We start from the raw sequence: 20,618 nt of genomic DNA on the forward strand, positions 1-20,618 counted from the left end.
ATCTATGTAAATAAATATCACAGATCCTATAAAAAGTGTTTTAGGTTTTCAAATTCACCTGTTGTCAAAGAGATTTATGCATCCAAACAATGTGGGTAGCTGTGTTTTATATTTACCCATAGGAAAGTTGTAATCATGTAGAAACTTTTTCAGGTCTTGCTCTTCAGTGTTCATCTTATGTTCATGAATGACATTTACTTTTGCAAAAATGAGAGCTATTAAGATAGAAATTCTCCAAGACACTTCAAAGAGAATCTAGAAGCTTTGAATTTTGGGAGAGCAGAAGGCAGAAGCAGAGGCTACTAAGAAACAGGACTTCAGCTTCCAGGGAACAATGGGCCAGTACTCTACTGTATCTTTGAGACCTGGAGTAGAAGTGACTATAGGCAAGTTAATTCAGTTATGGTATTCCTGGCATAACTAGAAGATAGTAAGTGTGAGACATTAAATTTACACATGGTATCCTTGCCAACAGCTAAACAGCTGTTTACACATGGTATCCTTGTCAACAGCTAAAGAGTCTTTTATCTTTTAAAATACAGTGCCAATTGTGATATCCCATTACTAAAATGACAAATGTAATTTTTCTAGTTATATTAACTTTATTTAGCTATTTTTAATTATATATATATATTTATTTTAAAATAAAGATGTGTATTTCTCAAATACAGTATTCCTTGACATGGCCAGTTCATTTTTTTTTCTTCCAGTTCATTTTAGATCATCATATTTATACCATTTGCTTACTGACCTCTCACATCAGCTTTTACAGCAGCTTGCATGAAGGTAACTGATTTCATGGTTCAGAGCAATGATGAACCTTCAGAACAAAGGTTTAAAGCCAGTGATAGTTGGAAAAATGCAGATAGCATAAAAATATAAATACATATCCCTCCCACAAAAGTACCATCTCTTTGGGTCAGAACAGAAGAGTCATTCTTTAACACTTAGCGCAGAATTTAAGAAAATATCCCTGAACCTAGTTGTTTTTCTGAGATCATACCCAGCCATTTCCCTGCAGGCTGATTTCACACTGTTGTTCCAGTGAATGACTGTGTCTTCAATGAAATTATCTGTTTCCTTGTGCTTTAGTCTTCCTCCTGGCCCTGGAATGTGAATATGATGACACATTTTATTATTACTATTATTTTTTATAGTGCTCTCCATATTGGATGTATTTACAGGTAAGTGTAAAGTGTCTTCCATTTGCCAGCTCTTTTTTCAGGTGTTGTGGATATACCCTTGACTGGAAGCTCCCCATGCCCAATCAGATTGCTGTGCCAGTATTTTCCTTGACATATATATATATATATAATATAAAACTGTTGTGCTAACGTCCCCAGTGCATTGATTTGTTACTGACCAAATGGGAGTGGAACAGCAAGGCACAGAAAATGCACTATACATTCTAACATTTAGGCTTTATCCTTTATTAGGTAGTGAGTAAGAGACATAAAAAGAATTGAGTTTGTTTACAGCTGAAATTTAAAAGAGACTTGTGTGAACAAAAACGTGTTCCATAGAGCACTGTGACAAAAGAGGTCCAAGAAAACTGAAGGTGTCATTGTGAATTAGCTGATGTAAGTCATTGGAATGACACTCTTTTTATTTCTGGCAAAACTTGTATTAACTCTGTGCTTAGTACTGTGCCTCCATGCATGCCACAGGCCATATTCTCTCAAGAAGCTGCCTTTTGATTTTGATGGCATCATGACAACATGGCAGGATGTACAGCATGTGCCCACGCATCAGAAGGCCATGTGTAAGAGCCTACAGGATATTGTGAGTCTCCTCTAGTCTGCATTATTATTTCATGGGGAAAATACTGTCTGCCCAGGCCTCCTCCCTCCCCAGAATGCCATCCCTCCTCTATTTGTTTAGCAAATGTTAATTACACACCTATTATAAAAGGCTCTGGAGATAAATGGTGGTTCATGGAGCACAGCTGGAAAACCAGTGGCCTATTTGAGAAGGAATCTGCACGCAGCTGGCAATGGCACTACAACTTCTGCAAAAAGAAGGAAGGCTGCAAATAGACTTAAAAGACCAAGGCCAAGATTTTGCAAAGACAAGTTTAACCTTACTACACTATGTTTAAGTACCCAAATAATTGGAAACATTTTCTAACTTCTGAGTGGTAGACACAGGTTTTGAAAGCTGATGTGATTACTGCCTCTTTACTGGGAGCTGTAGAGTAGGGAGCCCTTTTAAATGTCAGCCCCTAGTTATATAGTTGTCTAAACTTCAAGAATTTACACGTACTCTTCTCTTTCTGGAAACTCGAGCAAAGCAATCCAGCTAGTAACCAGCCCTGAAATCGCTATCACTTCTAATTCATGGCTACTTTGGAGTGAATTAAATATAACCAAAAGCCCATTTCATTTCAAGGCACAAACGTTGGCAAATAAACTGGATGAAATACATATACATAATATAGAACTTATTTTAATACTTCTAGATAAATAAATGCATCTCTTTGGAATTCTTTGGACACAGACATCCATGGAACCTCTTCTTTCTCTCTTTATATATATATATATTTATAAAATCTATATGCAGAGAGGTTTAAAAAATGGCAAATACCAATGTATGTGGAAGGCTCACTGATGAACTGCAAGTCAAAAGTGCTGTATATTCCCATCCTCTATATCTTCCACCTGTCCATATTAACCACAGGCACTATTATATAGCAACCACATGGTCAATATTTTGCATTACACCCTTTTAATAAAATATTTTAAATCATTTCCCCATCAAAACTTAAATTATGTTTTTAATTTTTATTCCTCCTAAATGTATGGTAGGCATTTCACTTAGCTACACATCAGAGTGGTCGCATGTGACTCAGCAGCGCACTCCATAATATTAATAGATACTTTTCAGCTCCCTATGGGAAAAAGCAGGCAGCAAGAATCGGATTCAAGACGTCTATTTTTTTCTCTGCTGTTTGTTACTTACCACTTAATGACCCACATGTGAAACTCAATGGTTATATAATTATTTTATATAGTAGATTTTCTGTTTATAAGTTATTTTTCTTACTCTAACATATATACAATATATCTATATATACCCCTGATAAATCTTATTTTAAAGGGACACGGTCAACCCCTTTAAGCCTCACAGTAAATATATAAGGCTTTAAGCTGCCCATACATAAAGGTCAGCTACAGAATTCAAGGGTCCCTTCAGATCCTAAAGGTTGTATTTGTTCCAAACCCACAATGTGCAGTTATCTCATAATATGTATCTCATGTTGCTGTTTACATTTTATAGGTATATTAAAACATTTTATATCACATCAGTAGGAAATAAAACAAGAGAATAAATCAGTTTCTAAAACTAAGCCTATTGCAAAAAATGTTACCTGTATCTACAGACACTCCCACTGGTATGATATAAAAAGAATATGTGCCATTTTGGGGATGAAATTCTGGCTACACTGCAGTCAGGAGGAACTTTATACTGACTTAAATGAGGCCAGGATTTCTCTCTTGGTTTTCATTTCTTAGTTATGACTATGCATAACCCATTTGTGTCTTCCCTCTGCTCAACACTAAAGTGTCAGGCCTGTTTCATAACTAGAGTGCATTTTTTTCTGTCCATTGGCATTCCTTAAACATTGATCAATCCTGTCTTACACATTTTGAATCTATGCACACTGTACACATTCACTTTTAGTTAAATAAAAGTTTGACCTATTCTGTGTACAGCATTTGGATTTTTTTTTTTTTTTTCACTAAATGTTCTTTATCTTTTACCTTATCTTAACCATAGATAACCTTCATGCCCATTCTTCCATGGGTGAGGAAAACAATTTTGCTCACCAGGAACAGCTCCACATTATTGTCATCATTTTTGACTACTTACCAAGTGACATAATTTGTTCATTTTATCTTTTGCAACTCAGTTAGAAACCTAGTGGCATAGATAGAGACACAATACTACTGTTTTACAAGACATCTATTGTATCTACTTTTTTCAGATAAATACCCAGTAACTGCTGATTTGGCAGGAGGATTGGTAAGGGTACTACTATTCACAGTGTTTCTTTTTTTTTTTTTTCCTTCTTCTTTAATCTACAGAATAAAGTATTTTATGTACATTGGAACCAGTTAATGCCCTTTAGACAAATTTGTAAGTTGTTTCATAAAGCAGGAAAGACATTGCAGGGAAATATGTGCCAAAAAGCACAGTCAAAAGGCTTCATAAGTTTTATATGTCACTACAAGTCAATGCTGGAGATCATTTCTAAAACGATCAATGCTCAAAAGAGGAATGCTCTCATCTGGAGAAAATACTGCCCATTCCCCCTTTTAGAATTTGTTCAGTTCTCTATCAAAAGTCCTGGCTCTTCATATATACTTTAAACTATAAATAAACACTGCATAGTTCAATGTTCTTGATTTTCGTTTTTGTCTGTTTTGATTTGAAAAATTATTGCAGTTAATTCCTGTTTGGAGTTCAGTAAGGAGCAAACAGCACGGGAGTATGGGTGGTCCGTATAGGCCCTGGAGCTGGTCGTAGGAGTGCTGGAGGAAGTGCTGAAGTCTGGAAAAGGGTAGCTGCTGGGGCTGTTCGAAGACTGAAGGGGGAATTCACAGCCACAGCAGCAGCTGCTGCTGCAGCTGCTAGCGGATTTGGTAAGATTCGTGGAGCTATCGGCTTTGAAGGTTCCTTTGAAAATACTAATTTTACCTGTGGGGAAAAGAGAAAACAAACAAACAGAGAAACATAATTTGTTCATGTTAGCTACATGACAGGAAGCTTGACATAAGATTATAAGTGGAAAATCAACTAAGAGAGGCCTTGTACTGGTTATGGACTTTGCAAGCTGCAGGGTTGTGACAGGAGACTTGATCTCACATATTAAACACGAGTGAGTAGGATTTGGTAGAAAACAAAGTTTCAATGTTCTCTTGGTTGTGGGCTCACCTCCTTATCACCAAGACTTATAATTTAATATGAGATGAGAAATCAAAGCAAACGTAAGGGGGCTGGGCAATCTGCACCTACATAAACCTACATGTACACTGTAAGAATTAAATAAGAAAGAATTAATTAAGAGATCTCCATCTGGACAGCTTTATGATAGAGACCAGATCAGAATGAAAACATCTTATTCACTGGTGTGACTAAGAATGTACTTTAGTTTTCATCATTAGGATGCAAGTTCTACTTAAAAACAAGATCCACAGCTATCTCCTCTTTATTAACTGCAGCTACTGATAACAAATACGTAAACAAAGTTTATCTTTCACCAGTTATGAAAATCTCCTAAATGTGTTTCATGTGACAACATAGGTGATTAATTCTATGGGTGTATTCCCTATGTCATACATCATCTTGCCTTGTCTTCAGAAGACTGTCTTCTGAAGAAAATGTTGGGAGACCTTTTTCACTAAAATACTGTTCATTATTATAACGACTGTGAAAAAAGAGTAGATTAAAATATACATATTTTATTTATATATATATATATATATATATATATATAGTCATGAAAAACTCTTTCATGTATCACTTAGTGTGGTGCCAAAAGATGATATTTTTGTTACTGTTGGTGGGGCTTTTGGTTTAAATAGTTTTAAATCACAAGTCTTGCACAATAAGAAATACAGTTTAGAAAACTCTACATTTAGAGTTTGCAAAAAGAAAATAAATAAGCTCAAGCTTTGTTGAGACTAATTGAAAATACTCAACAGACCTTCACTATTATTTAAAGTTTTATATTATATAAATTTATATTATATTATTAATATAATATAATATAATTATATTATAATAATTATAATAATTATTATATTATTAATTTATATTATATTATAGTATTATAAAGTGAACATCAGAGTAGTCTAGTCTATATAGATTTCTGGAGGTTTTGATGGGATTTTAAGGTTTTAATGAGAAGCCAGGAGCCTGAATACCTTAATTGTTCTGTTTTTACAACTCTGAGGTAAGGGTAGAGACTTCATCCACCAACAAAGAAAACTTCCCATCAGCTATGATTGACTCTGGATGGGTTTGTGTCCTGGAATGACCTGAGGTCCTTTGCATAGCATGTATACCTGAATATATGGTATTGAATATACAGAATATGAATATATTAATATACGTACTATGCTCTGGTACATCTCAGTCTAACTACAGACACTTCTGAAAGACACGTAATGAAACACAATTTCTCATTCTTGAATTGAAAGGGATTTTCAAATAATTCACATGCTTTATATCACTCTGATCCTTTCCACTCAACAGTACTGTCGTGAGTGAATAGTCAGAAAGAAATCCTCTGACATGATACAAAAGTGAATTTCATCATTCGTAAAGTTATCACTGTATTCCTTAAAAATAAATAAATAAATATGCTCCTTACTAGCCAGATGGATACAGGATTTTGACTTTTCCTAATATCCATTGCCAACTGTGGTGGTCTCAATGTCCTTTAAAGCTCTGGAAGGGATACTCAGAGGGGACCACATTCTGTAATTCTCTTAATAGAGGATAAAATGGGCAATAGACACTATGATCAGATAAAGATGATCTTATCATCTCCCTGATTAGTGTTACATCCACTGATCCGAACTGTCTTCTTCCCTTGCTGAACATTTGACTTTTTCTTCCTCCCTTACTATTTATTTAGTAAATATTTTTTCAGCTTTATTTAGAACAGTCAAGAAAAATACTTTCAAACTAAATAAATAAATGCATGAGTACAAAGTACAAATAAAACCAACCCAAAACAACAGAACATGTTTTTCATAAAAGCTATCTCATTGCAGAGAGTTTGGGCTATGAAATGCCCAATAACTTCTTTCTTTCTGGTGTAGCATTTTCAACTAAGTCTCAAAACTAGATTTCTTCAAGTGTAAAAGAGTACTCTGGGAATTCATAAAGCTTCTTTCTCTGAAGCATTATAAATTATATTGAAAATACGGCATTGGAGAGCTTTTGGTCTAGAAAACATATGAGAATGTAATACGTCCTTTTCATAACTTCCGGGGGGGGGGGGGGAGGGGAGGAAAGATGATGCTCATGTATTTGTTATCATGAAGACCAAAGATCTTAGGTAACAATATTAAAAGGCTAGGTCATTCTTAGAGGAATCAGGAACTTCTAATGAAGTTAGACTTTCAGCTAATTTATCAACATCGTTGTGATTTCAAGATAGCTGCAATAACAGTAACATTTTTTTATATAGAGTACGATGCACATTCATTTTCAAATCTCTCTGCAAGTGCTAATTAACACACAGGTCAACATTAAGAGTTCAGTAGGCATTATGCATTTCATTTACAGTGAAATAAACTAAGGGACTGTGAATGACTTGAAAAATTATTAGGGAGTAAAGAAAGTTAAAGTCTAGAGCTCATCATAAACATTAGCACATCCTTGGCTTGTTGCTATGCCATTCTGCATTTCAAGTGACAGCATTTTTTTTTTTCTATTCAAAAGAAACAAACAAAAAGACTAAATGCAGCCTCTGTTCTACTATAGCTATCTGTTGGTTTATTGCTAAGTCATTCTCTCTGCTTTAAATTCCCTCTGACTCACCTCTGTTCTGACTTGTGTATGGTGAGCACCTGGGAGTGAGGCAGAAAGAAAAGGACTTATTGACTTTATCTGTCTATGCACTAATTGAAGGGCCTTGATTCTTGGCTGGAGTTCTTAGAAATCACCACTACATAAATTGTTAAATAGACAACTGTGTACAACAACAGTAACATAATAGTTATTTTTACCCCCTAGGAAACAATGCATTTCCTCAAGGAATAATAATCTTGACAGAGAAGCTATATACTACTTTCCTAATTGTACATTTTCTGTTCTTTTCAGTGTATCTTATATGTAGTGGAGACCTTGGTCTCCCAGGTGGATTGCTGAACAACCCTATGGGGCTATTTCTGTACTAGTGGATCTACCAGAATAGTGCAGTGCATTATGTTGTAATATCTAGGAAAGTCCTACACAACTGAATAACGCATGAATGTACTACAAAAAAAAAAGGGCTGCCCCAATGAGGACAAATTCTATATTGGTCAAGAAAAGAGTTTAAGTTCAACTAGCAGAGAACTGGGATCTCACAGAAGAAAGCTCTAAATTCTGTCTGCATTAGAGAAAATGGACAATGAATAAGGGCCTAATCTGTATGAGGCCAATGAATCAACACCCTCAGCCTGCCAAAACCATCTATAAACCATTACAAAACACCATGTCACATAAAACAATCACACAGTTTATCTGATGTAGATAATTGTCAGATGCTTCACTATCCCACCCACAATATAAACTGTTTCTTGACTAATGGCAAGATCCTGGTGTTGTTTTTTTTATTTTATTTTTTATTTTTTATTAAAGCGTAAACATGTTTTTCATCTTTTGAAACTAGCAAGAACTCCACAAAGTTTGTCCTGTCAGTTGAAAATGTGACCAGAGTCATCCTGAAACTGAGCAGAATGAAATGAGAGATGGATTTTTTTATTGTTATTGTTTCAATTGTTATTTGAATAATTTTCTAAATGAGGAATGAATAAAGGTTTTATGTTTTATAGAGCTTTATTTAGTTATTTCACCACTATTGTCTTCAGTGAAAACTGGAAAAATCCTGTTTAATGTTTGCATGTTTCTCTCCTCTCTTGCTCTCTAATGACCTTTGAAACTAGCTTCTTTCCTAAGGTTATTTAGAGGAGCCACGAAAACAAGGACTCATGAGTCCACACCCTTCAAAGGATATAAAAAGTCTCCTATGGGCTTCCATGACTTTATTTAGGCACTCGCATACTCCCATTGCTTACACTATCCTCTTATTTTAAATATTCTTCCATTCTCGTTTTCTAAATACCCTACTCAGCATTATTCTGTGAATCAAATGGTGATTGGCTTACCCCTAGAGGATGCGTTCCCTTCTGGAGTTTGTTGTATGGGCTGTATTTAGGTTTAGGCGGCTTCCCAGCAGCTCTGTCTTTGTGCCTTCTACTGCTTATGTGCTGTTAAAATACATTGGAACAAAAGAAAAAAAAAAAAAAGAAAAGAAAAAATGATATTTCCTTAATTTCAAGTTCTGCTTTCCATGTGTGCTCTAATACTGAAGGCTGCTGCTCTCCACAACAGCATTATTTGACTAATTCAATAATGAATGAGAATAGGGCCTATTCCAGTTTGAGTGATTCCTTTGTGCACCACACACTGGGACTGTGATTTTCAGCACTGCTCAGTTCAACTTTGCTTCCACTGTAGTCAATGAATTTCTCACCTTTGTTAACTTCAACAAGACCTGAATTAGGACAAAGCTAGAATCCTTTGAAAATTTCCCCTCCCTGTCTTTATAAAGCACCCATCAAATGCAATCCACTGCTGATAGAAAGTTTTGGAAGAATATTAGATAGTACAGCACTCACTATTCAAAAAAAAAAAAAAAAAAAAAAAAAAGGTCACAAAAAGGTTTAAATCCCTAAGAAGCCTACAGATCCTTTTAAGATTTCAGCTGAAAGATGGCTACATATCAAACTAAATGACAGTGAAGTAAAATCACAAAGCCCATTATCTTCTTTATAAAATCTATTAGATTTTACACGAATCCTTCTACACAGACTTTATTGCAGTATTAGATGTAAGGGACCTTTTTTAGAGCTGTATTTTTACTTTGATTTTCATTCTTGAGAGAGTTCTTACAAAAGAGAAAAAGAATTGGACTTTTTCCTGAAAGCAGAAGACAAGTATTTCTATTGTCCATTACAGAATTTATCTTCATTCTTGTAAAGTTCCTTAACAAGCATTTAATTCCAAAAGGCATATGGTATTAAACTAAGTGTTTTTCAGTGCAAAGGCTTTGTTCATCTGATGAATGACCGAACATAACTTAGTGCAATTGCAATGTAGAGGTCATGCTTCTCAGTTACAGAGTAACACCGATAAAAAGAAATAATCAAATCCTCTCCATCCCATATTTTTAAGCAGGTTGTTCAATGTTCTGTGAAAATACTGGCTACAACCACCTCCACATCTTTGTCAAGGCAAATATCATGCAGTACACTAAATGTCAGGGTTTATTAGCTCATGACAACTGTCGTAGTCTAAAGACAGTTGTAAAACATTGCAGCTTATAGCTTCTATAACGCTTTAAAGAAAAACATATATATATATATATTAATATGTATATAAACATATATGTATATACATATATTTATATGTATATAAAAATATGTATATATATATAAACAAGCTTTTGAGAAAACATTATGTACAGGAGAAAATCATAACAATAACTAAACATATTGCATAAAAGACAAATACAATGGACAAAATCTATAAGCTCCATTTTGATGTGAACTATTAGATTGACACATACTGATTTTGTTGGCACTTTATCACCATAAAAACAACAAATAACCAAGGATCACACTCTGCAAGCTAGCTGAGTACCTGTTTCAGTTGTGTCTCAGAGTTTACGTGCACATCACATATTTCACAGTGAAATGTTTTGTTCTGAAGGCCTGTGTTTCCTTTATTCACAGGTCCTTTGCCTTTTACGCCTGCCCGGGGAAAGGCTTTTATGGTTCCACTTCCATTCCGAGCTTCCAGCATAGTTTTGTGCTTAGTCCCTGGAGACATTAGAAATGGGAAACAGAAAGAACTTTCATAATTTGGTTGCATTCACTGTTTTATTTTCTTTCTAAAAGAAAATCATATGATAGCACCTCAGCTTGGTGCTATGTGCTATCCTTGGAATATGTCTGTGTTTGTCTGTATCATATTAATACTAATTAATGGTATTTCACATCTGATATTTAATTATTAAATTACAGTTCTGTACGTAGAACACTAGAACAAAGCAGCCACACCAATAAGTAGTGGCACAATCAGGTATCCTGATGTGAAGTTAAATGAGTGTGACTTTTCTCATTAACTCCTGCTGCTAATAAGACCTGAATTGTAGTTGCAAAGGAAGAGTAATTTAGCTATTAAAGGTGTAGTTGCCTTTGATTTGTAGCCCTTCTGAATGGATTGATAAACAGTATTCATTAGGTAGCTTACACTTAAATCTGTAATTAACTAATTAGTTCTCAAACCACAAAGGGGCAGATGTTGCTAGCAGCAACCTGGACAGAAACCAAAACATGTGAGAAACATGCGTGTCAGAAAAACATACTTGCATTGGTAATTAAAATAAAGGTTGGATAGAAAGCAATTGTGTCTATTGCTGTACCTTTATTCAGACCAGTTTCTTACACTGTTGCCTTCCAGGCAAGTAGTCTGTGAATATAATGGACTACTGCCATGTACAGATTTAGTATTCCAGTGATAATTACTATATGCATCCCGTTATACACTTTTCTAAGCATGCATGTGTACAGCTACACACACAGTTTATCAGCATAGAAAGCAGAAACTTGGAGGTTTGTATCTAAATATTCACAGTAATGTTTTGGCTCATATCTAGATCATAAAAATGTTTAGAGTCTAAGCTTCATAGGTAATTAAATAGGTTAAATATATACAGCTTTATGAACTTGAATTGTCACCCGTTGAAGATCTGGCATACAGTAAACACAGTAGTCGAAACTAAGCTTTGTTTCTCATGAATACCAATAAATTTTTATTTCCTTTTTAATTTAAACAGATTCTATAGACTTGTCAAACTTTTTTTTTTTTTTTTTTTTTTTTTTAAGCCATTTATCATTTTACTTCAGGTATACTAGCATTGTCTCTATCTTTCAGTCCTGAGGGTCTCTTTCAACCTCTTAACTCTGGTTACCCTGCTGTCAGGTAACCACTGACATCCAAAATCAGGAGTTTTTCTACAGGACTGCTATAGGTGGTCACTGCCTCCATATTAAATTCCAAGATATTTTAACGCTGCTTACCGCAAAGCCAATCAATAAGACATTTAAAATAGTGACTGTGGATAATGGTTGTCTACTTCCTGAACTTACTGATGTTACTAGCTCTAATAACAAAAAAAAAGGTTTAAAATTAAGAAAGACAGTGGTAAGCAATTACCCATTCACCTCTCATGCACCAGTCGCTATCATTTGATGAAAACAATGGAAAACCATAAATTTTACCAAGTTATTAACAGACAATATGGGCCTAAAAATTTTAACTCATCATTGAACTCTGACTGACACTCACTCTTTCAGCCTTAATTTGTTAGATTTCAAACAAAACTAATGATATTCATTCTCAGTTTGCTAGCTGGCACAAACAAAAGTATGCAAACTCTGAACACCAAAGGTAATGAAGCATGAGCTGTCATTTAGCTCTATAAGGTCTGGAAGCTGCAAAAGCTAAAATGTAAGAAAATGGGTAACTTGCGTGCAATAAATTTCCTTTCTTCCCCCTTTTTGAAAGCCTCTTTGCCTGTCATTTTTATTCTTTAATAGTTAATGAATTCCATGTAATTGCCAGCTTTCTGCCACCTCTTTGTCCCCTGCTGCAAGAGATCTAATCTATTCAGAAGATAATTGCAGAGCTCTTGAGACAGAAGGAAAAAAAAAAAAAAAAAAAAGGAAGAAAGCAAGTATTGCTCCATCTCACCACTGTTGTGCGCCTCCAGCTGCGAGGCAGAGTTGACAGCGACTTTGCATAGTGAACAGTACAGCAGTCTTTTTGCTTTTTCTTCCTCAGTCTCAACGGAAGGACATGTGGTGCTGCTAGTGGCTGTTGTGGGGATTTTCTCCACTTTAGAGGTGATCTCAGTTGTCATAACACTGCTCTTCCGGATTTCCACGGTTGTCGTCGTTGATATTGCTGGTGTCCCTGTGGTAACGTCTGTGGACAAAGGGATGAGATGGAAGGAAACAAAATAGAAGGTTGTGACCTTCAGTGCTTGCTTGCTAACACTGTAACTGTACAGAGAGCCAGACCATGCTGTTAATGCTTTGACTAACAAACTAAATCTGACCTTATTCTTTGCATTTTGTATGGTTACTCCCATGTATCAAAATGCCATGTACTGTCTTCTCCATTCTGCTAACACCCAGTAAATACAAAATTCACAAACTGAAAAGACAGGTCATTAAGACTGTACTGTACGACTGAAGGATAATCCATTAAAATGGTTGCATAAATTACCAGAACAATAGGTAGTTAAAATTTATATGCAGCACTTTAGATACATAAACTGTCACAGTGCCACATAATACTTACACTGATTGAGTAGCTGAGCTAAAGTTTTAACATTCTGTACTAAAAAAAATAGAATCAAAATAATTGTATTAGTGTTATCTGATAAAATAAAAAAATAATTTTTCTATCACCATTTATCTATGTATTATTACTATCCAATATTACATACTAGTAATGTATACTAATAACAGCAATTAAAACTACAACATTCTGATACCTACACAAGCACTAAAAAGACTTTCATTTTGTCAGTAGTATGCTTGGAAAAATTGTCAGCATGTTACACATTTGAATCTTTTTGGAAATCTAATGCTTACATCTAAGAACACGTGCTTTTTCTGTAGTTTTCAAATTCAGAAAAGAGAAAACACACAGTGATATTATTGTTTGAATAACATATAAATTACATTTTGTATAAGTCCTAAATATCCATGTTCAATATTGTTAGTTAACCCAGCTTCCAGATGAGTCTGATTTCCAACAAATAAGTACTGAGGGCCTACATCCCTGCCAAGGATCCAAGTCTTGAATGCACTAAGGAGCTGACAGCCTCCTGAGAACTCCTACAGAGTTCTCACAGACATCTTGCCATCCCATTTTGGAGCCTGAGTGCCCTCAACTCAGACCTCTCCCTCTGAAAAAGGGAATATCCCCATTCAGTCCCCTCTACTGATCCTCATGCATTTCCATGTCATAAAAGGAGAGAAAAGAAAAGGCATGGCAGTATTAGGCAAAATAGCTATTAGAATAGGCAAAACAACTATTCTTTGGATTATAGATCTCAGTATGTATTGTGATGCAGGAGGGACACTTTAACACAGAAGTATGTTAATACTGTTCAACAATTTCATTAATGAAGAACACACATATTAATTTAGCAGACAGTAACAAACTTGGAGGAAGGGCAAACACACTGGGAGATGTGATTCAAATCAATTTTAATGCATTGGAGAAACAGTCTAGAAAATGAGATGCTTTCCAGTAAAGATAATTGCAGGAATCCACACTTGGTAGGATTAATGTAACCTATTAAAACAGGATGTGTAACCTTTTAAAACAGGATGAAGAACATTAGCCCCAGTACTAGTGTGTTGTTTTTTTTTTTTTTCCTTTTTTTCTCTCTCAGTAAAAACTTTCAGTAGTGGATAACAAGATGAACACAGATCACTTATACCACGATGTTATGAAAAAGGTTCCTGCCATATTGAAAGTGTGAAGTGAAAGATTTATGAAGTATTTTTTTCTCCTCTAATCAGCACTGGCGGCCCTGTATCCAGTCTGGGGACAGTAAACACCACATAAACAATGATATGCTTTGTTGTTAATTCAGCAGCAATACAAATGCAAACTAACAGGAGAGAGGTTGTGAGGGAGGAAGCCAAAACAAATTAGAAGTTTAGAAAACATGACCTATGAATCTGAAAAATGAAGGGTAAACAGTGACAATATTTTTCAGATCTGCAGAAGGTAGCTAAAAATAGGAGAATATACTCTTCTCCCTGATCCCTGCTAATAGGACAAGGACTATTGGATTACAGCAAGAGAGACTTAGATTAGACATCAGGAAATTCTTTCTAATATTAAAGCTCTAAAGCCTTAGAATAACCTACCTATAGAGATCCTGAAATATTGCCTATTGAAGCACTTAGTACTGGTTGAAGAAATAACTGTAGGAGCAACCCAGGTCTGACCCCCTTTCAGCTAGCAGCTTACCTCTGAGGAACTTTCTAGCCTTGTCAATTTCTATATTTTGTAATGTTTCTGTATATTCTCTCAAAGGGTTTGATGAATTATTATTTATAAAACTAAAAAAGATGAGTTTGTGATATGAATAGTTTACATACTGCTGGCATTAAAACATATAGTAAAAGGTCCAACTCAAAGTTTAATAAAAGTACTTTTTTTTCCTGAGTTGGAGTCTGGAAGTGATAATATTCTGAATATACTGAGGATATAAAATACTGTTGTAGAAGAAATGGTGTTTTCTTGCTGAACATTCTGCTCTTATTTATTTTTTTTTTAACTGATTAACAACAATGTTGCAAAAGAAAAACAATATTTTGAAAAATTATGTCTTTTGTTGGAAAAATGATGAGTAGGTCTGTCCACAAAATTACTCATTTAACTAGTCACTTCTTCACCATTCCAGAAAATCTGTGTTGGCATTGGCTTTTCTTGAGCTGAAAGGTGCTGCAAGTATACCAAAAGCCCACACCCAGTAGTACGTAACACTGCTTTTAAAACTTCAGTTTCTCCTGGGACACAGTAGCTACTAACAGCTAATGTACTGTCCTGGTGAAAAGGAAGGCAGAGGACAGACAGCAGGAGGGAGAGAAAAGGAAGAGAGAAAGAAGGCATTAATATTAACTAAGAATTGGTGTCAAAGTTGGTGCTCGTCTTAATTTTGCAGGAAATTAGATATGTACATCAATCACCATTATCAGCTTTGTCGTGCAAGGGTCAGTATGCTTTACACAAAGTATGGACAATTATTTCTTTATATTACATAGGAAAACCTAAGGCAATGGACAAAATATAAAATAAAAATATGTATACATTAAAAAGCTTAAATAACTGCAGATTTTATTCTGCTTAAAATATGTGAACCTCAATAAGTATTTTGACCTTTTATTTAACCATCTAGTTATCTTAAAGTGAAAAGAAAATATAATCAATTATCATAGTCCTTTTGAAGGTATTTTGATATGTATGTGTGGAAGCAGCATTGTATACAAAAATTAAACTAAAAATGGTAAATATCATTCCAAAATACCAATATTCAGAGCATATATCCTGCTCATACACCTTCCAAAACATCACCTATTTAATACATCATATATTTCATTAATGCAAACACATTAATGATATCAAAACACATATAAGAAAATCATCCAAGTTCACCATGTGAAAGCCATGACACATTTAAAGATGCAAAGCTGCTCTTCTTCATACAATCTTTACAATTATCTGCAGGAATTAGGGGGGAAACATTCTAAAAGCTTTCATGAAGGCTTGCAAAGAAGGAATTAAAATCCTTTTCTTACCAGAACTTCTAACGTAACCAGCATGTGCATCTTTGAATGTATTTCAGTGTTGCTGCCTGTACACAGTTAGGTGTCCTAAATACAACATACAGCATTAAAGGTATAAGGGATTAAGGGAAAAAAAAAAAAAAAAAGGCAGTAGGAAGACATTTGAACAGATGCCTTGAAGACTGAATCAGCATTTCTTAGCATTATATTATGACAGTGCTTTAAGAACTATTTCAATAATAAATGATCTAAAATTGAGCTGGAAATTCAGTCACAGTCAAATGGAATATTTGTGACGCAGGCTTGCAGCACTGTGCTATTTTCATACCAGTGGCCTACAGCAAATATTCATTATTGCAACTGTCACTACTTGGCTTTGGCATAGAAGCAGATTGCTAATATTGTATGGAACTGGACTCCAGCAGCAAAAAAAGGGAACGCTTCAGGATTCAAAACAAATCCATTTATGTTCCTGGTTCTAATATAGCAATGGAATAAATAATAATAATAATAATAATAATAATAATAATAATAATAATAATAATAATAATAATAATAATAATAATAATAATAATAATATCATTAAAAACTAATCTTGCTTACTGGCAAAATCAAATATTTATTTTAACAAGAAGGCAAAACCAGAATAAAAGCATTCAGTGAGAATTGACTCCTTTGGATAGTACAGATACCATAGTTCAAGTGCAGAACTGCAAGTGTGTGATTAAGGTCCTTCTATGTAAGAAGGATTAATTTTATATCCCTGCTACAAGACTCATGAATTTTCTTTAGACTGAAGAAACAGAAAATTGCAGTCAACTCATGTTTTTCTTCTGAGTATGAGAAAGTCTCACTCATCAGTTCCTGCTTCTAAGCATAAGAATTTCTTATCCTAAAACTATAAATAGACTTACAGAGAGAAAAGTGCTCTGACTTCAAACAAATCCCAACTATTTATGAGCTTATTTTTTCTTCCACAATCTCAAGTGGCATGCATTTAAAAATATGCCTGATTTAGTGCATACTCATGCATTCTGGTCTCATTTAAATTCAGCTTTGTCTTTGACATAAGAGGATTGAGCATTTGGCCCATAATGCTGTCCAGGAAGGAAAACAAAATTAATTTTAAAAAAAGTATGTTATTTCTTATGCTACACAGAATTTGATATGAAGTATTTCACTATACTATAAAAGCTCTCACTATTGCAGAAACTTTGTCAGCTGGTTTGCTGTAGCAAACCTGCATCAGGTAACAGACTGCTCCAGTATGGGTGGCACATTCAAAACAGTCTCAACATACTAGTTTGCTGCCTTCTAGGAACTGGATCCCTGGTTTCATCTGTCTGTGTTTAAAATCCTGTGCTCTGTGTCCTCTCTGGTAATTACATTAGAAGATAAGATAACATTTCTTTAGAATCTTTAAATATAACAGTGGAATGTATTATAAACAAAGTACCATCTCAAAAATAACTGTGATCAACTTTATTTTGTACTTGGCTGACTTTCTGTACTCTTATGCTTAAACATAAGCACGTGTGCTAGCACATTGGTTGCATCTGGAACTTAAATAAAACACTTTGGGGAACTTTGACTTGAATGTATCAGCTCCTCCTCCTTTTTATGTGGATAATACAACCGTGCATATTTTGTGGTTTGGATTGATATTTGTCCCATTACAATATATTGTACAGATTTATTTTTTTTTTTGAGTATCATATTATGAAAATTCCGTTCATTATATTTAATTTTACATTCAAAACCTGGATTCAATATAGTTTTATAGATCTGTCCCACCCAACATGGATATCTTTCACTTAGAGAGTCAGATGTATATTTTTAGAACTTAGAAGGATTCACATAACTTCTCTGTAAGAAAAAAAAAAAATAATAAAAAATTATAAATGCACAGCTTAGAGACTTAAATACCCTACATCACAAGGCTTACTTTTTTATTTTTTCTTTTTTTTCTTTTTTAAATAAAAGATCTAACTATCTGAAATATGAATGACAGTTTTGTACTTCAATGCCTCAAGATCTCCTTCAATGAAACAACACTAAGTATCAGAAGTCATGATATTTGACTGATCTTTTACAGGACAGATGTTAATCAATGTGCCATAATGGACAAGTTGAGGACTCTGAAATAACAAACAAACCTGTGTAAGACCAAACAGGTTACACAATTTTCATACAATTTGGAAATTTTTGATGAGGTGCCTCTTCCAACCTTGTTTTTTAAACACCAGATAACCACCTGCTTTCATTTTCTATCCTTTTCACTGCCCTGGATTGTTAGTCACTGTCTTGCTCATATTCCTTGCTATTTTGCTTTGTCTAGGTGTCCATCATTACTGCTTTTGATATCTAGAAAGTAAGAGGCTCAGTGTTTCTAATGTATTGCCCAAGCATTTCCTAAAACATACAGAACAAGCACTACCGAGAAAGAGAAGGACTGCAAAATTCTCCCAGGATTAGTATTAAAGCCAAATACTGGGAGTTTTCTTGGTTTGTAACTGGAGAAGCAATGACCTCACTGTTTTGACTAGACCCTGTTTTTTAACACTTAAACAAATCACATTATACACAGTACTCATGGCTCAGAAAAAAAGGATGAAGAAACAAGTGGCCCTATGAAAAGTGGCCTCATTTTACTGTGGTCTCTATTCCCTGCTTCCCAGTGACATGCCTTGGTGCTGACCTGATGGGAGCAAAACAGAAAACAGTATGTTTGGTGACAAAAGATGTCTGTAAAGAGAGCAAGAGTCAAGAGAAAGTAACAAACTTCACAACTGTGACATAACTGCTCTTCAGATTTTTTTTTCTCCAGCTAAGCTTGAGTCTGCTGAATCCTAAAATGACCCTTCTTCATTGATTAGCAGTACACAATTTTCTAACAAAATTATACCTCATTTTTCCTAGCAGCTCCCTCGTTTTAAAGCACAGTTCATTAATCCTGAACAGGATTAACCACAGAGGGACAACTGCATTCCTGTTAAGGTTAATTGCACAGAGCTGGCAGCAGCAGCAACAGCTGGGGGTAAAAGGCCTATGGAAAGGGAAAGAGGAAGGTAGGGAAACATCATGCTGTGCCTGGGATTGGGACTTTTGAGTAAATGTAGCTGACAAAAACGTGTCTGTAAGGAATGGAGAAAATGAGGAGAAACTATTTATTTTCAAGCTACTTTAAGTAAGTCTTGGTTATGACTGGATTTGAGATCTAAGCCATCCTTTTGGGCCTATCACACAGATTTCCCCCTCAGTGAGGCAGAATAAAGTCCTTCACCAACTATGAGTGAAAAGGCCCTCTCACAAGGAACTTTAGGGGAAAAATCATGTTCACTGAAGCTATCGTTGCCATTTAATTAATGAGACTCATGTAGTGAAAATTTCAATTTAAAATCCGGACAAAGTGTTTGCTTAAAGGGTGGAGCTTACAGTCAAGTGCAAAGAGGATTTTGCAGACTGGGGCTCAGCAGCCTTGCTAAAATAGTACACTTTCTGTTTAGAGTCCAACTTGAAGGTTATACATAAGGTAGAGTGTCAGCTTTCATTTCAATAGTTACAACTTTATTTTGGAGGGTGCAATGTAAAACATTTCTTTGAAGATAACAAATAAAGCAGGCAATTGGTGGTTTGATCACATATAGAAGGAAAGCTGCATTCTCCTATGCATTGTTCTTCCATGCTCGGCAACATCAGAAACAACACTGGAAAAATGATACCAATTTTACATCTGCACATGCTTCTGTATATATTTTGCAACTTTTAAGTAAAAGCAAACACAATCAAAAGTATATTTAGAATTAATCTTAATACATGAGCAAAATCTGTGCATTGGTTGAGTTTACCATCAGTAGGAAACAAGAACTTGAAAGCCATTCCTTAAAAGCTAAAAGCCCACTAAATAAAAAGATTCTGTAAGAAGTACTACAGTCAGATTAATTTGCCTTGAATGTACCTTTTTCTGCAGCATGGAGGCCAACTTGTGCACAGCAGTCCCCATCCATATTATTAAACTCTCTTATCCTCCGAAACAGGGTGGCTGCACGTGAACTGCTTGTTGTTCCTTGGCTCATACTGAACTCTAGACTGTGCCCAGGGATATCTGGGGGATTTAGCTTTGGTCAGAAGTCATCGAGAGACAGCTATAGCAGTGGGAATTAATGGATGGTTGTGTTCCTGTGTCCAGGAACATCCCTGTCACCATGAGAATCAGTAGTGTAGCCAGTAGTCCAAAGTACTGTTTAAAATAGGCCCTGTCTCACAATCAAGCTCCAAGTCATTACACACAGTGATATATGTATGGATTATACCTAGTCAGTATTGGAGGCAGTACTTCCCCAAGGGGAATGCAGGGGGTAACTTTAATCTGCATCACTAACTTCCAATGGCTATTATCTCCCTGCCCTGCTTTTAGAGCAACAAACCCATTAGGGCTTTACCTCAAGCTATGTACCT

General features: G+C 35.1%; 1 protein-coding gene across 5 annotated transcripts in view; it reads right to left on the reverse strand.

Annotated features, from left to right (window-relative positions):
* Window positions 1–592: 592 nt before the first annotated feature.
* Window positions 593–20,618, reverse strand: part of ZNF385D (zinc finger protein 385D) — a 429,191-nt gene continuing 409,165 nt past the window's right edge. For 4 of the 5 annotated variants that reach the window (XM_068674352.1, XM_068674353.1, XM_068674354.1 and 1 more), the window contains 4 exons: window positions 12,538–12,771; window positions 10,423–10,601; window positions 8,886–8,987; window positions 593–4,698 (listed from right to left, as the gene is read on the reverse strand). In XM_068674352.1, coding sequence (XP_068530453.1) covers window positions 4,465–4,698; window positions 8,886–8,987; window positions 10,423–10,601; window positions 12,538–12,771 — 749 coding nt within the window. In that variant the 3' untranslated portion in view covers window positions 593–4,464. The remainder of the gene's footprint in view (window positions 4,699–8,885; window positions 8,988–10,422; window positions 10,602–12,537; window positions 12,772–20,618) is intronic. The other variant, XR_011093916.1, reaches the window with a different exon arrangement.

The sequence above is a fragment of the Anas acuta genome, chromosome 2, assembly GCF_963932015.1.
Source record: "Anas acuta chromosome 2, bAnaAcu1.1, whole genome shotgun sequence".
In the NCBI taxonomy this organism is placed as follows: domain Eukaryota; kingdom Metazoa; phylum Chordata; class Aves; order Anseriformes; family Anatidae; genus Anas; species Anas acuta.